Source organism: Nyctibius grandis, chromosome 7 (genome assembly GCF_013368605.1).
Source record: "Nyctibius grandis isolate bNycGra1 chromosome 7, bNycGra1.pri, whole genome shotgun sequence".
In the NCBI taxonomy this organism is placed as follows: domain Eukaryota; kingdom Metazoa; phylum Chordata; class Aves; order Nyctibiiformes; family Nyctibiidae; genus Nyctibius; species Nyctibius grandis.
Genome location: NC_090664.1, coordinates 6,648,081 through 6,665,773, shown reverse-complemented (window position 1 = coordinate 6,665,773; position 17,693 = coordinate 6,648,081). Strand labels below are relative to the sequence as shown.

The 17,693-nt window shown below is 40.4% G+C and overlaps 1 protein-coding gene across 1 annotated transcript in view; it reads right to left on the bottom strand.

Moving 5' to 3' along the window:
* Positions 1-17,693, bottom strand: part of AMPH (amphiphysin) — a 121,580-nt gene that overhangs the window by 54,543 nt on the left and 49,344 nt on the right. Inside the window, exon 2 of the mRNA XM_068404973.1 lies at positions 9,304-9,384. Within this exon, the coding sequence (XP_068261074.1) occupies positions 9,304-9,384 (81 nt within the window). The remainder of the gene's footprint in view (positions 1-9,303; positions 9,385-17,693) is intronic.

Sequence of the window (17,693 nt, the reverse complement as noted above, 5' to 3'; positions counted from 1 at the left end):
TTATGACTGGTACCCTAAACCACTATGAGATCTATTGTGGCTGGTTCGCGTTGTGAGTCATCAGCAACCGCTGCTCAGGAAAACGTAGAAGAAAAAGTCAAAGCAGTAAAGCACAATGAAAATATTTTGCCATATGTGCTGTTATGAATTCTGACAATTCATTCAAAAGCAGAATTTTAGCATGAATCTCCCTCAGTCTAGGTTATTAACAGGTCACAAGCCACTGAAATATCTAAGCAGCATAGAGTCACATGAATTTTCCCTCATTAGCAAATGTCGTATGACACGTGATATTAAAGCACCCATGGGCAAGGGCCAGCTCCCATTGAATGCGAGAGCCAATCTCTCAGTTTCAGTGGCAACCGAATTAGACCTTTCTATAAAATACCAGAAATAACAACTTACACCAGAAGTCCTCAGCCCTGTAAATTCTGCAAAATGTGCCTCTGGTCTACACACTTCACCATAGTAAACTCACTATTAGTGAAGACAGATAGACTTTTATCATCTAACAGACTAATTAATATTCACAGGATGAAAATACCACATTGCTGGCTCAGCACACCTTGCAAACCATGATGTGGTGGTTTTAAAAAGCACTGATTCCTTTCTGGTCTGTCAGATGAAAGCATCTGGTAGCTCTGAAACCACTACTCCAAGTATCTTCATTAAGGCCATCAATTTTGTTAACTGAGATGCAGCTTCTAGAAGGAGAATGAAAAGTAGGTGTCATTTTGCAGATGCTGTGCTCCTCTGAAATGAGATTTCCCAAGAAGGCACTGATGCTTCCTTTAAAATTTCATAATTTCTTTTATTTGCTCTACATGAGGCAGCAAAATGAGTCAGAGTTTCATAATATGCAAGAAAATTCCAGAGAGAAATCTCAATAGCATACTTAATAGCAAACTTCTCACAATCAGGTTGTTTGATAACAGCAGGCATGTTCTCACTGGACTCCAGCACCAGAAATCAGTGCTCTTAGCTCACCTGGTCAAATTCAACATACAAATGACCAAAAATCTGTCAGGCAATCCTGTTAAATTGCACATATTAGCAAGGGAGGCATGCTAACAATGCAAAACAACATCTCTCATTAGGAAAATCGACACAGCTCTCCACAGTGATGTCCCAAAAAACCACCTGTTACTCTGAACACTGTAGCACACAGTCAGTGTCGCTGTCAGGTCCCCTTTTCTACTCTCTGGTCTTACTATGTGGTCAGTATTATGCAGCTGATAAAGACACGTGCACCCAGTGAGATAAAGAGGCACAGTACAGCCACAGGTCTTACGAACCTTTACAGCAGCATTAAGCCTTTTCAGTACCACTGAAACTTGTGTATGTTCAGTTTTGGTTTTCTTTTCAAAGAACAGTATTTAAGCATATCTTAGCACTGGAATTAAGACAGAGCTACAGCACTGTTGGCTGTAAGACTGATGAGACCTACAAAAACTTAATGACTAAAACCATAAAAAATATGGTTTGTGTCTTCCTGAAGCTTTTGCTTCCCGATGCGTTAGAAAAATTGTTGCTTCTACTCAGAAGTTAAAAGCAACCTTGCCTCCACGAAAGATGGAATTGGATGACCTATTTGCCAGGCATCATTTATTCACAACTTTCCAGGCAGAACAGAAGAGTTTGATTTTTCTATCATCTCACATACAGGATTTAAACACAATACATCTTTACATGAAAGGTCAGCACAGCATGTACTTGATACCAAAAACAAATAAATCACTCCACTTTAGTGAAAGTCAAGAGCACTGTCAATGCTGAACCTGGAGCATAGGTTAATTAATAACCTGCCCCATAGAAATGCAAACCAGATAATTATTAATGCAGCTCTAAGTCTAATACTAGAATTTTGTCATTCCATCGCTAAGACATCAGGGAAATAGCTCAAATGAAAGCATTTTCTGTATCACCTGGAAAACATCCTCTATTGTAATGTGTAGTTACTAGCTGCAATGTAAACCAGCACTGTCTCTCTGTTTGCAAACACTTTAGGTAGTATTTATTGGTAGGTCTTTTAGGGAGCTCAGAAGTATGAATGCAAAGGACTACTGCATTCAGTGAAGCTTAACAAAATAAGAGGCTATTGGGAAAAATCCAAGATTCAGTATAAAATATATTGGCATACCAGCATACTCTTTTTTATCATTTCTCAGTCTCCTTATAGTTCCCAGAACTGTCTCCCAAATTTTGGAATATTTTTCTTAAAGAAATACATTCCTTCTTTTCTCTTTCCACAAGCTGTAAGTGGCTTAGGTTTTGAATTATTTGTCTAGTGCATCACTTGAAAAAAAGTCTGGTTTGCAACCTTCTCTGGAAACACAGAGGTTTTAGGCATCCCAGTACCTGTCAGGACAGCACCAAATTTGTGGTCCAGCCACTAAGAAGGCTCAAGAGTAAGAATTTCATTGTTCTAGTTATTAAGTAACATGATGAGTTGAAGTGAACTGCATCAAAACAAACAGGCTCCTCAGACAATTTGGACTAATCTAAGAAGTATGAACTGTAAAGGTAAGAACCAGCGCGCTCTGCCCCGCGTTAGCAGTGACTCCCAGTAGCCAGGTGAGAAAGCTCTGTGCCTGCAGCGATGCTTAACTAACCAACCCTTTCACTGAACCAACGGCCTCTGTTTCAGATGGGGACTGAACATAAAATACTTGGCACCCTCCTTAAATGAAATTCTAACCTTCTTGCCTCACAACTAAACCTCTCCCTCCGCAAGCTAGGATCCTACTTTCATACCTATTACATCTTCCTACAAGCATACTCATGTCCTCAAATTAGGGCCCAGACTAATGGCTTTAATGAAAATTTGAGGTGTGCAAAGACAGCAAGTGCTGAGTCTATGGCTAAAAGTAATCTATACATATGAAATGTCAAGGTAGACTTTCTGAACATGTACTTGGCCTCTTATGCCTATAGCTGCATATCCATAACTATATTCTTAAATAACATACGTAAGCTATGTATTAACAGGTCTGGTAGAAAACTGTCCAGAACTGTTTGTTGTGAACTGGAGCATGTTCAGTCCGTGTGTTAAATCACAGAGCTGGGCTATGTCAACTATCCCCAGGGTCGGTTACCCCAAAGGGCTCGTGAAGAAACATATACCAGTCTGTTTTAAAAATAGGCAGACATAACTTGATCATTCAGCTTCACTGCCTGGGAGAAAACAATTAGCACAGTTACTAAAGCTGCAGAGGCATAATAGTTTATATCCAAGGGGCAATCGAAACCAGCCCAGTGTGACAACGTTTTAGACTTTAGATTTGGAGCAATCAATAGGCAGAATCAAAAAAGCAAAACATCGGATCAGCTGCTCTCTCCTTTGAAGTGAGGAATTAGTTGAAATGGATCCAGGCTGTTCCTGCAGAGATAATTTTGTAGCATAAAACAGAGGACCCCACCTTCCTGGGTATCCTGCCTGATTGGAAATTAATGAGGTTGAGATGAGATTTAATGGTACATTACATCTCTTCTTGTCTTGGGAAAAATGGCCCCTCAGACATAAGATAATTATTAAACATACATTTCAGGATGAAATGGTAATCAGCAGAGAAATCCCTCCCATAGCCCCCAAAATACTTTGCACATTGTATTGCTTCTATGTGGCTTAGTGGTCATCCAGTATCTGAAGTACACTTTGAGACTGCCCCTGAAAAGGTGCCTGTCAAGTGCAGTCCTCCTGAATGCAAATGCTTCCTGGCTTGCAGAAAAAAGCTTGCTCACACTAGTCTAGACTGTGTTTTCCTGTGTCCAGCTTACTTTGGAGTATCTATCAGGGACAACATTTAGCATCACCTTTATTTAGCAAAGCAGTCTCTTATGGACAGAGCTGCATTGAACCAACAATATGGTGCAGCTTAGTAAGTATCAAAAATCCCCTGCAGTTTAGTACGGGATTCCACAGACAACCAAGGAAATCTGGGTATCAGCTAAGGGGAAATAGCGCCTCCCATTAGAGTAGTTTTAAAGCTCGCACTTCTTTATTGCCTGGATTGTTTTCTCCTTCTCAAGCCCATGCACGAGATCAGTAAAATGAGGTGTCTAATGGTATGAGGTAGGTTTAAAGATGGTCAAATAGATATACAGGAAACCTAATAACATCCAGAGAAAAGAAGGTGTCGCAGAACACAGATTTAATTTCACATGATTATAACACACATTGAAGGTCCCCTTCTTCATCATCTCCTTTGTTCGACTCCAGATTAAGACATCTACAACTGTCTAGATGAGTTGAGTGCCTCTCCTCATTTTAGAGCCAATGCAGATCTCTTCAGTGCAGCCTGAGGAGTCAGGAGGGCAATTAAGAAAATCCTATAGTCAAAGCCATTCACTCAGCGCAGCTGTCTAGTGCCATTTGTGATACACCCACAAATGGCAAACACAACTTGTCCTAAGGGACCTGCCAGCTTTGTTGAACAGCATTTGGAAGCCAGGAAGGACACACTAGGACCTCACAAGTGGCAACAGATACCAACATTCAGACAACTGAACTCACAGCCCTCACAGCAGCTGCTCAACTCAGTTGGTGTGGCTGTACTAGGAGCCACGACTGACCCCAGTGCAGGCCATGCCCTCACTGATGGGTGGTGTCCTGCAGGGTCCGGGCCAGGTGGGCAAAGCCGGGGGCTGGTAAGAGGCTTCACTGACACCTCTCGACCTAGCAAGGGTTTGAACCAGGTCCAGGGTCTGTCTGTGAGATCCAGATGGGAGCAGCAGGAGATGCAGCTGAAGCATGTGTCCCCTAGGCATGGGGACCAGCCTATGACATGACTTAGGGAGGGACTGTGTGCCCAGGGCTGAGCTAAAATGGGACTCCTAGTCCCATGTGCAGGGTTAGCAGATCCAGATGGGGCTGATCAGAGCCATTAAGGCCCACAGATGCCCCCAGAGGACTGATGGGTTTCTGTCTTGGCCCTCCAGTCCACACTGCCCAGTTCAGCACAAGCATCTGGGAAGACCCAACTCAAACACAGACAACCATGTTCAGGTGTTGCAATTTGGAACCAGATCACTCTCCAGGGGCAGGGTTCAGCTGTCAAAACACATGCATCTGCTGCCACTGGAGATGCCATGGGGTGCTCAAGAGCACCACAGAGGACCACAGAGCCAGCAGGTATGATACAGGACAGTGGCCAAAGCCATGTGTCTCTGTCTGGAGCAATAGCTGGGGGTCAGGTGGGACACCGTGAGGCACATCTGGTGCCTATGTGTAGGTGGCGAATCTTATCTTGGGTATCTTAACTCATGAATAAATTTTAAGAAATTAGTGGCACATCTGATGCAAAAAGAGCACTTCAATAAATGTTAATTGTCTCACAGAACAACTTTAAGACAATGTCATGCCACAGCTGCACAGCAGCTAAGCACGCTTGTGTGAAATGAAGATCTGGCCTGGCTAAACCTTTTCAGGACTCCTAACAATTACACCTGAGAAGCAGCTCTTACTGCAAGGCACACGTTAAGTAAAGCAGTCCACAGAAGCAGGTTCTGCTCACTCAACAACAGCAAAAAAATGCTCTTAGTTTTCACCTAATCCTATAAACTAGCAACAACACAGCACCTGACATTTTGCTTTATTCTGACATGTCATGGGCAGCTGCTTTTGTAGTAGCAACTGCTTTATCTCTGTGTGTACATATACAATATGTAATGTTAATAGTTTTAAACACTAAAATATATTTTAACTGTAGTCTGTAAAATAAAAGAAGTCTCATAACTACATATGAAAAAATAATGAGAGGTAAATAGGCATAGACATGAAATAGAATATTGATCTCTTACAAAAATGAGCACTGTGAGACATTAAAATATACTTGGGGATCAGGAAATTGCTACTCTACTTCCTGCCAAAAATGAAAGTGTAAGATGCAGTTGTTTGAACAACAGAATAGAGATGAAATTTCAGGTAAATCCACGATGGACTTGATTATATTTTCACAGTTGAGAGAAATATGCAGAAATTGTTGTTTTTCCCTCTCTGAATTTCAGGGTTGATTAAGCAGCTGAGCACATCCACAATTAGCTGTGCAGAGAGAAACATTTAAGCCTCAAGAAATTTCTTGCAATACACTGAAAAACTGTGCCACATATGAGTTTATATATGTTTTGTTTGTTCCACAAGTTTTGATTTAGAGTGGCAACTTTCAGTTTACAACTTCAGTGGAAGGTGAGTAACAGCTGTATTCACTGTTAAAAATCTAAATGTTTTTACTGCCAGCTGCAGCATCTTACTGCTTCTGATAGGGAAAGTCCTGAGGCTCTGCAAAGCCACTGTATTCTGTTCTCTCCAGACATGTGATGACTCAGTTTCTCCATGGTGATTCATCTGGGTAATTCAACTCTGGGCTGTCAAGTCCAAAAGGGGCTGTTATCCAGCTGTATTCAGAAAGAGATGGGAATGGATCACTGGGGAGTCTAAATGAGCATTTTCTACAGATAGATCTGGTGGACATATCCTTACATATAGCCTTCTGCTGAGCCTGGTACATATCCACCATCCAATCTGCTATTCTGGCAAGGAATAGCATGTTAAGATTTCAGTTTTTCAATTATCTGTTTCCTGGGTAATGAGCACTATGCTCTTTCTCTTTCCTTTCTCCATCCTGCTGAACTGGAGTCCTCATTATTATCTTTGGAGAGCATTAATAAAAAGATCATACTATACTTAAGACCAGTTGACCTCCCGAGTGTTGCAGACTCAATAAGGTATGGAAACAAGAAAAATAGACCATTTTCACAGCTTTCAGCTTACCAGGATCCCCAGAGCCTACGTGCCACCAGCTGCTACAAACAGCTTACAAAGATACACAGAAGTGAAGTGACAGCCTTCCTCAAAACCAAATGTAGGTAGGTGAGACGGCCAGGGAACAGCCAAATCACTGCTAAGTGAGACTGCAAGAAACAAAGTAAAGTTTGGACCTTCTCTCAAACTGCCTCTGCACAGAAAGGCCCAATTAGGTCAGCAGCACCACAGAGACAAATAATCCTGGAGGGAACTGCAAAAGATGGGACAGCCTCTAACAGGGGTGGTTCTGCTTGCAAGCCACCTGAATGGCCTACATCAACAGTTTGGCAGACCTCTTTTTCTAAAGGCTCTAGAGTTGCAGAGATAATCTTAAAAGCAGGACTGAATGTAAACCAAGAAGAGATGGCTGCCTGAGTTCCCAGAAGACAGCAGTTCTGCAAGGTATTAATCAGTAAGAGTGATAATTCAGGTGCATATCAGAATGCTTCGTATCTTTGCATTGCTATTTAGTTGTAGATCAAAGCATGAACAAAACCAAGAAAACTTAAGCAATTTATATGCTTCTTATTGGTGAATATGGCAGAAACAGTTTTTGCAGCATTTGTTTGCAGCACAACAGAACTCTCTGAGAGCCAGCCCAGCATAGCACGGTACACATGTGTGACTGGTTTAATAAATGTACAAATGGTCTCTGTACCAGTGGACCTAGCCTAATCTGCATGTGCTACTCAAGAGAGTTGTAATAGTTCCATCTGCACTCACTCCTCCCTACACAATTCCTCCCCTGGTCTCAAGTCACATTCGCATCCAGATTTAGCATCATGCAGTTCCTGCAGAGTCCTTGACTGCTTATTACTGCCTCTCTGTACGTCAGAGGAGGAGGAAATAAAAAGGAAGAAATGCTAAGATCCTTCTTAGCCCTTAGCAAGACCTTCAGCTGAAAAACACCATTATGGAAAATTCTTGGTAAAGGACAAAAACCAAACACTTGAGACATAATTTTGGTTAAAAAGATTTTGTTTATCTTTCACCTCTTTTTTAATGTCACTCAGAATTTTTAGGTAAAAAAATATCCCACAAAACTTTGTTTCTTCATAGGGATGCTCCCACTGGTCCTTCCACATCCAATAAGAATCTTACAGATGCACCTTATTTCTAGTAACACAGCTACTAGCTGTGCAAACAGCTGGGATATTGACAGCAAGGATAAGCAGCAACATAAGGACAATCAAGAAGAAATGCTCCATTGATATCCCAGCATACTTGGAAAAGAGGAAGGGGAAGAAAAGGGAAAATACAGCACTTCTGCAGGGTTTCAAAGCTTCTGAGTGCTTCTTTAGGCCCATTAAATCCCACCATCTTCATGACATCAAGAAATTTGAGGGAGCAACCACCCTCCTCAGAGAAACAGAATCTTTTACTTCCCATCACTGTCATCTTTGGGGAAGAGTGAAGATCTACACAGCCCAGTGGCTCCCGAAACCTACCTCCTCCTACACTGAGAGATGAGAATAAAGGCTAAGTGACCCTAAGATGCAAAAGAGTTAATAAACATCCCATCAGTCAGGATGCAGGGTTTGTGTTTACATGGAAAGGACAGAAGTGCATGTGATAGATAGGACTGATTCAGGGCAGAAATTGCAAACACTGCCATGAGCCAATTTTTTACACCGTGTAAAATGCGTGGGAGTAGTTCTCTCACCCTCCAGTGCCTTTCTATATGAACTCTAAATGATGGCTCACAAAGATGACAGATACCTCAGTTCATACTTAGGTAACAAAACTATTTTCTTGGTGGCATTAATGCAGCTCATGGTAGGCATTAGTTTGTACTAGAAAGCTACTATATGATTAATCGCAACTAATCACCTCAGAGCCAAAAAATCTGTCCAAACAAGCAAGGAGTAATTGAGGTTAGCATCTAGGATTGCATTGGGTGTAGATTATAAACTCTTCTGGGCACCTTCGTTTTCACATCTTGTGTTTACAGCACTAAGAGCAATCGAGCCCTGCTCTCCAGTAGTGCTTCATCAGTGCTGCCACCACAGCCCCTGGTCATCCCTGCACCGGCACGGAGCATAACAGCACACAGCCACTGAAACTATTCATCTACTGACTTTGTATAAAACCAGTATTATTATATACCACTGATGAAAGCAATCCATGAAATGAAAACAAGGAAATATCTCTCTTCTTTGCAGGAAGGCAACTACAAGGCTGTATTTAGTCGAGGTTGGGTTATGTTCTCAATTACAGCGTTGAAAACGTTCTGTCTCTCCGCTGATCCCAAGTGGTTCTAGCATGATGGTGTTACATAAGATTACAATATGTCCTTTTATTACGAGTGCATTTCTTAGCCCTCTGCATGCACAAATCCAACTGTTCTTTCCATTTGAAAACAGCAGAACAAAATCTTATAACCAAAATAAAAATAATATTCTTTTTACCTGTTACCCTGCAACACCTTCTTCAAAATCAGCAAGTTCAATACACTACATTCTTCTTAAGACACAATTAAGGAAACTGAAAAAGTAACTGACCTCTTGTCGTTTGAAATTTTGAACGTATTCTTCAAACTGCTCATCTTTTGTTTCATCTGCTTTTCCTAGTTTTTGAAGTACCTATATCGAAAATAAAAAGGAATAACTTAATATTTATGTCACAAAACAAAACCACTGCTACTTTCAATGCTTTTGTAGTGCATGCAAGACCCAGAAAAATAAAATGCTATTTAAGCATTTTATTTTTGTGGGTGTTGCGTGCACTACTGTTTCCGAAGTTCACAAGGGAAACCATTTTGTCAAAATAAAAAAAGGATAAAAGCGGGAGTACGATGCGTACGTGTGTGTGGAAATACACTTCAAAGTATGGAGTCCTTGGAGGGTATGTGGTTTTTTTTTAATGAAGCAGCTTTTCTTTTAGCAAAGAATCTCAGGGTTTCAAAGCAAGGAAGAATGAGAAAAATCTGCTGGCACTGCAAGTTGTCCTCCCATTCAGACAGAGAAAAAAAGAAAAATCAAATTTCATTAGGTTTTTCTTCTGTTCATGGCTCATTACATCAAACGGTATTAACATTATCCTTATCTGCATGATTTTCAACACAAAATCAGAGAATAAAGAACTGTAAGGCTGCATGAGAAATTGTTACAGCTGATGCTTATTTAAAACTTCTGTTGGTGTTCATATTTGCTCCCCTCATTAATCCAGAAATGGGTTGTCATCCACTAGATAAAAAATATACTGCAATATGTCAGCAGTAAGGGCTATTCATGTGATAGCAATCTCAAAAGTAATTTGACACAGCTACACTTTACACTGTATTTAACTACAATAAATGCATTCTATTATTAAATCCTGGCACTATCCACTCATTTTAATATTGAAGGCTTACACACAGCTGCAAATAGGCTTCACCCTTCTTGTCAAGCAACCCCCAAATCCTTACTTGTATGCAGGATGAACCATCTCACACAGTGATATTCAGGTTGCTCTCCCATGACAAATTGACCAAACTTTTCATTTTCTCAGGAAAACACAAAAACAAACAAATGAAAAAACCCCACAAAATAGAAACACTAGCAATTAACTGATACTATGAATAAACATATATACACCACCACTTATTCTTCTCAAAACAAAGACTGTACAGCTCCAGTCCTTGCATGTTCTCTCTCTGACCGCCTGCCTCTCCCAACCCCAGCCAGCCCCACACCATAAAACGAGTCTGCACAAAGGCAGGGAGACCATTGCCACAGGGGAAACCGCGGGTCAAGATGATCATGAAGGTGATGCAATGCTACCTGTGGACCTTGCATGTGGAACTTCAAGGAATTTTTGACATATTTACAGCAGAAAGACAGAAAGAATGACATCAAGAGGGGAAAAAAGACTATGCTGCTGATAGCTGTATTTTAGCCTTTCATTTCCTCAGCTCATTTGGGCATTTTGGGTTGCTTTTAAGCCTGCTAACTACTCCCAAAGACCTCATACACTCTTATTACCCATCTCTTCATAAAATATTAAAAAGTATCACAATGGTTTTACAGAGGAATCACTTAATTTCACATTTCAACTCATCACAGGCCTTCACATTGCTCCTTGTCACCCATGAGCCAAACAGTCTGCCTGCAACTGCAGCATGGCTTTGATCCACAATAGCCAGCTCTCCAAAAATCTGATGTTTCTTTTCCAAAGAGGTGGCTGCCAGGTAAGCCTCCTGACCACAGCAATACATTCAAGCTATGTTCACAGGAACAAGTAGCAAGCACGTTAATTGGAGCCTGAGCAATTCATAACACAGGTAACAAACCACGGCAAGAAAGGTTGTCGTGATAAACTCTTTTCTCTTTCCTAAAATATCAATGGTACACATCCATGTCTCCAGATGTGCACTCAGGCACAATAGCACAAGGCTTAAAGGGGAACAACCTACCTCTCACAGTACCTACACCTCCTGTGGTTTGGGGATTTTTTTATCCTATCTCCAACTTTCAATTTCTCTACGGGTATTTGACTGAACTGAGACTAAGATGCAGCGTCAGAACTTGGCCTCTGCAAACACCAACACTAATCTTAATCCAGGGTTACATTAAAAAAACATTAATAACACAGCTTCCCAATTTCCTAATCCTAACACAAACCAGAACCACAGCTATGTCACATGATTTGAACCAGAAGTTCCAAGGCAGAGGCTTGGCATCATCTGATGATACTTGCCCTCATGGAAGTCCTGCAGTCCATGTCATACACAGAGACAGCTGGGGTTCACTCGCTCTTTTCCTAAATGCCATCCTAATCCTATCCCAATAATTCTATATAGAGACAGCATAGCAGACTAGGGCTAGAATAAACTATTCCTCACAGGTCCCTTTAGGTTCCATCCATATAGCCCCATGGACCACTGAATGTGTAGGTCAGCCTCTTACAACCAACCTAATTGTAACCACAACTTCACCACTGGTAGTCTAAACAGAGAGGTGACCAGACTGAAGGTAAGCCTTCAAAACCAATTTACCTTTCAGCACTTATTTGTGCACTTTGTCTCAAAGTGGAAGTCACTCGTCAACAGAAGTCCATAGTTTGTAGTTTATTTTTGCTAAGTTTGGTCACCACCTATAGGGTGTCTTTGGCGTAGGGTTAAGGCCAGATGAAGGCTTGTCTACACTACACATGGGTTCCTCTAACTCCAACCCCTCCTGCGGACAGGCTGAAATAAATCTTAGACACATTGTTCATCTTGTTATACAGAGTACCTGGGTCAAGATTAGAGTCAGGGTCTGGTTTAGGGCTAGGGTTAGGAAAAGGCAAGTAGACAGCCTACTAGCATTAGGTTTAGATACTGGTCAAGAGAAAATACTTAGATGCTTTCCAGTAACCTGGGCATTTTATCTGATGGCCCTTAAAGGTAAAATGAAGGCTGTGCCAGGAGCAGCAAGTGCCTAACCGCTGCCTCAAGCCTAAATTCAACCACACTTCTAGATAAAGATTAGATTTAGTAACAGGAATACCTCAGTTGATTGGTGACCCTTGAGGACAGGAGCAGGGTAGATGGACAATGTTTTACAAAAGACTTGGAGTGCTCTACAATGTGCTAAAGAAAGAAGATCTGGATGGATAAGTGACTAATATTTTATTTTAGGTCCATGTGGTAGGTAACCATTACCGCGGATTTGGATTCAGGCATTAGAAAAATAAAGAGCAGAGAAACCAAAGCTGTTGCTGAACATGCAATGGCCCACAGAGCTCAGAGGAGTCCTAGACTTGGAGACGGCAGGTGGCTAGCATTTCTTTTTTTGTCTTAGCATGCTCATACAGAGAAATAACATTTGGAGTTACAGTTAAGAACATCTATCAATGTGTATGAACAGCCTGTACCATTTAAAATAAAATAATTTTTAAAAAATAAAGAAACAGATATGAACTGAATCTCAATAAAAGTTCTTCAGTCAAATATTCTGCAGTCTTCTAAAACTATATAAAGTAGCTAAACATGATCACCCTATCCAAAAAAGAAATAGGTAAAAAGCTACCCCATTTCATATAATTAGACTAAATCAGCTACCAGTAAGTTTTGTCTTAAAATGCCATAAATACAGAAAAAAAAAAAAAAAAGGCAGAATTTGAAACAGCTGCTTTATTTTTTTCTTAATTTCACTGTGGTCTCCAAACACGGTATTGTACAACTTGCTTAATGCACTGAATTGCATTAAGGATCTAAACTGAATATTAGTATTGACCCAGCAGGTCCCTAAGAATATATGAACTAAATAATTAAGTCTAATTAGCATAGAGAATGAAGTAAAAGCTAAATTTGATCTGATGGTAAACCTAGATTTTGTTGAGTGAATACATGTAGAAAGAACTTGTCTGGCAATGTGGTACTGAGTTAAATAAATGACATATTCTACACAAACACATACAATTTGAGTAAGGACATCAAGCATGTCTGGTATCATTCATAAATGTAATCAAGATACAAAATGCAAGAATATTTCAATTTGGGTATGTTGCATCTTCAGTAAACCTTTTGGAAGACATAAGACTGAACAGTTCCCCTTTAAAGTCTTCTAAGTGCCTTCATTTACCAAATAATAAATTTCAGTTCTATGAGGATCTGAAGTGTCGGGAAGAAAAAGTCAATAATTTGCTGATCTTGAATTTAAATGATCAATTTTACAATGAATGTGATGTGAATGTTAAGTGTCTGCAATGTGCCAAAGAAAGGAAACTAATATTATAGAAAATTACAGATGAGCTTTAGTAAGCTTGATTATATTGAAAACTCATGTCTTGTGGCAAGGATGACAGTGTTATAATAGCTGCTGAGACTACCACTGTGACAGGCCTACCCATCCTCCTCTAAAAAAGTTTCCAAGACTACGGCAATTCAAGGAAAGAAAGAAAAAAAGAAAGAAAAAAAAAGAAACCCATTCTCTGACATGAACTGTGGCCACCTAGGCCTCAATAGCAGCTCAGCTCCCTACACAGTGGCAGCAGGGTGGACAGGAGTTGACAGTAACCTCATCAGACATCCCAACATGCATCAATAAAGAACAACCAACACGTTCAAAACTACTCAGGGCAGGAAGACATGACTGCTCAGACAGGACTACATTACCCAGGACAAGATTTCATCATAAATTCCCAGGACTGTTAAAACCTAACTGAAAAACCTAAGCTAATCTAACAGGCCACAGGTAGCACTATTCAAGGATATTAAACAATAACCCCAGTATGAAAAGCAAGATGAACACTCGTGAGAGTCCAAAACCATTGTCATGGTCTCACTGCCCAAAATATTTTGAGAATAGCAAAATGCTCTGGATGTCAACAGATGCAAACTTGTGCACCTACAACACTGTTCCACAACACTTTTTTTCTATTACCATACACTTCTTCAACCTGTAAAAGAAATACCAGAACTGCATGAGTAATATGTGCAGATTTCCAAAGGAGTTTCAATATGGTACTGCTGGGCAGAAATTGGTTAAAATGAAAGCAGACCATTCAGGACAAATCATTTCAGAGTTATCTATGCGCAAAACATTATATGGATTTCAGCAAATACTCACAAAACTGAAAGAAGTATTTGCTCAATATAAAAGAGAAGCTTTGAAAGAAGCTTCTTATCTTGCATGACAGGAACACTTAATTTGAGGTGAAAAAAAGAAACACAGTACGATAAGTTTGAAGTAACCACGACTGTATTACAACTTACCCAACTACAAAATGGTGTATCACAACTCATATGGCAAACATACAATGACCCAAGCTTATCATAGCCTCACAGTAATTCCCAACAGGAAAAAAACCCCACCCTCACAAAACCCAACCATCTCTCCCTCAAAAAAAACCCCACATAGGCACCTCCCAAGTTTAAAAAGACAAAATTTTTCATGTGATGGGATGCTATACAAAGCACCCAATGCCACAAAAACGATAAAAAAAGTGCCACATTAGAAAAGCTAAGCATGATCCATGACACCCAGCTGGTATTTGAAATGTGTAGTAATAAAATTTAAAAAACCCTAGTTGTTCTAGAAATAAAAGCTGGCTTGGAAGACAACATATCAAAGTACGAAATCTGCGACAGAACTAATTCCAAAACGTATCTACTGACTCTCACTCAAGCGTTACAGGAGGGTGCTAAACACAAGAAATAGAACAAACACTCAAGAAGATTTTTTGAAGTCTCAAGAAGTTTCACTGGTGTATAAAACAGAGATGATAATTTAAGAAAACACACTTTGAATCATTAAGGAGCAAACAATGACCTGCCAACCTAGAACACACAACAATTTTTTAAAATAAAGAATTGCTGTGGAAATGGTCAATAAATTTACAAGAGCTCAATCAGACACAGAAGGAAACAGAAGACTTGCAAGAAACACCTATGCTCTCACCCTCCTCTGACCACTCTCTCTTCTTGCTCATCTTCATCAGAATCTGCAGTCAGGATTGTTTCTGTTACTGATCTCAAGAAATTACTAAACTTAGCTCAGATTTCCAGATCAATGTTAGGTGATCTGTAGTTACCAACCTGAGCATTCAAAATTACAGCCAATCCTCATTGTCACGTAATGTAACTTATAACTCTATTATTGTACTGGTATTTGTTCCCCAGCCTCCCATTTAGGTCTTCTCTTAAACTGGGCAAAATAATCCTCATTCACCTACCATTTACAGTTGAATTTCATTGCTGAAGTTTGACACACTGGATCATACACTAGGAGAAAGACCATCACGGTAAACCGCAATTTGGAAACGTACCATTTAGTGGAGGACTGTAACTCCACAACTGCTATCCTAATACAAGACAGAGGCAATTTCTGCTGTACAGGGTCACAAAGCAAAAGAGAAGTCATAGCCTGAACTTGCATTAATGCATGAAACATGGCCCAAGCAATCGAAGAGGGCAGCTGCTAGGTAACAGGCACTCTCTGGTATGGAAAAGCATAAAAATGACTCTACAGGTCAGACTAATTGTACATATAATCTACAAACCTCTCTCCATCCCCTCCCAAAGAAGATGCCTACGGGAGATATGTAACAAGTATGCAGTGACACTCCTGCAGAAGCCTCTCCCAAGCCCTAACAAACTGCATTTCAATGAATTCCTGACATGGTCTCTTCACATTTTATAGCATTTTTCTTATTGATGGGTTGTCCTGCTGCTTGTGAAGCTCTGATAAGGTATTTGCTGTTTCAAGAAGCATGAAGGTTCACTTTTCTCATGGCTGCTTTTCTTTTGTTAATTTTTTGTCAGCTTTTGCTTGCTGGTGCTTTGAGTATTGTAAAATACCATGATGCATGGGAACAGTTTGCTAACAAATGAGAAGAGTACCAAATAATATTCAGACAAGCATAAAATACTATAAGATATGTTCGCTTAATCAAAATTGGAAGAGGGAAATGTGGTCTTTCTGGACAGCCTAAATGACAAATGTGAACATTATGCTATGACAGATGATTACAATAACCTTTCTGCAAATTACAGAATCTAATTGTACATCATTGCCCACATGATGTAAAAATGCTCTAGAGAGATCCACAAAATAAACAAGATCATGATTCCTCTCAGAGTGAAGCCACAGATTTCTACATTAGTCCTTGGTCATTCGGTTAAAACCAGAAAGTACTTTACAGAGAGCACCGATTTGCACATCACAGGGCACCACAATTCATAGACCATTCGTCACCCTTTCTGTGTAACATCCAACAAATTTGGTCTGCTGGAAGTGGGCACCCTTGCAAAATTTAATGTAAGAGTAGCTGGCTATCATTCTGCCTAAGTGTGATCCTAAGTGGCCCAGCAGGAAAGCTCAGCTGGGTAGTAGGAATTTAAGGAGACTGAAGGATGAGCTTCAGAGTTTGCAAGGCAAGAAGGGAAGGGATACCAACAGCTATGACAATGTACTGCTAGGGACTTCTGCTTGTCTCTTGGGACCTTCACAGGGTTTAGTGCTATAGGGCTCTCCCACATGGTAAGATGGCTCATAAGACCCTCTCTACATGTATTCTGAAAGGTGCTTATCCCCAATGGATGCGAAAGCTTGGCACAGCTTCAAAGAACTGCCGTTTACTTCAAAAAATAAACTATGGAGGGGAAAGCTGTTAGACCAGCTTTCTCCAGTCTGCTCTGAATGACTAACCAATGTAATAGAGGAAGTTAGAGATGCTGGAATGGAGGACAGTAGGTGATTTTCACGGGATGTGGCTTAAAGAGGAAAACAAAATGGAAAGAAATGAGAAACTACATAGACCAAGCTTAGATGTCAAAGAAAGAATTAAGAGGGAGAAAAACCATTAAGAGAGAATAGGGACCAAGCTAAAAGCAAAGAGCCAACTTTGAGAAACTGCGTATGATTCATTTGCCTTCGTGTAGGCATCTCAGATGGCACAGGATGTCTAAACATCTCTGTGCAGGTGGCAAACATGACACAGGACCTATGGAAGTGTATTCTGGCATAGCAGCTTGAGGCGAGGCAGGATACAACTCAAGCAGCCGATGTGTGGGCAGATGAATTGAGCTATTAATATCATGACAGCATCTACAATCCTCAAACTTGTGAGTATTCTTTTTCCTCACAAAATCTCTTAATGCAATAATAGTTCCTTCTTTGCTCATTTTATCACTGGGGAAACAAGGTACAGGAAAGGCAAGTAACTTCTATACCAAGTTCAGAGGACGTTAACCACAAGCCGGGTACCAAATCTGATTATTCTAGACCAGCATCTTAACCTCTGAGCTGTCCTCCTGTGAAAAGGAGATTCATAGTACAGGAGTCTGCATCAGAGCTATACAGGAGAGAAAGAGTGAACAAAAAGGCATCTTAAAGAACTGGAAAGACAATCTGTTTGCCCTTCTCTGGCTATTGTTGCTCTCATACGTCTTTAAAAGATTGATCACTTCTTTTGGTTGAACAAGAGC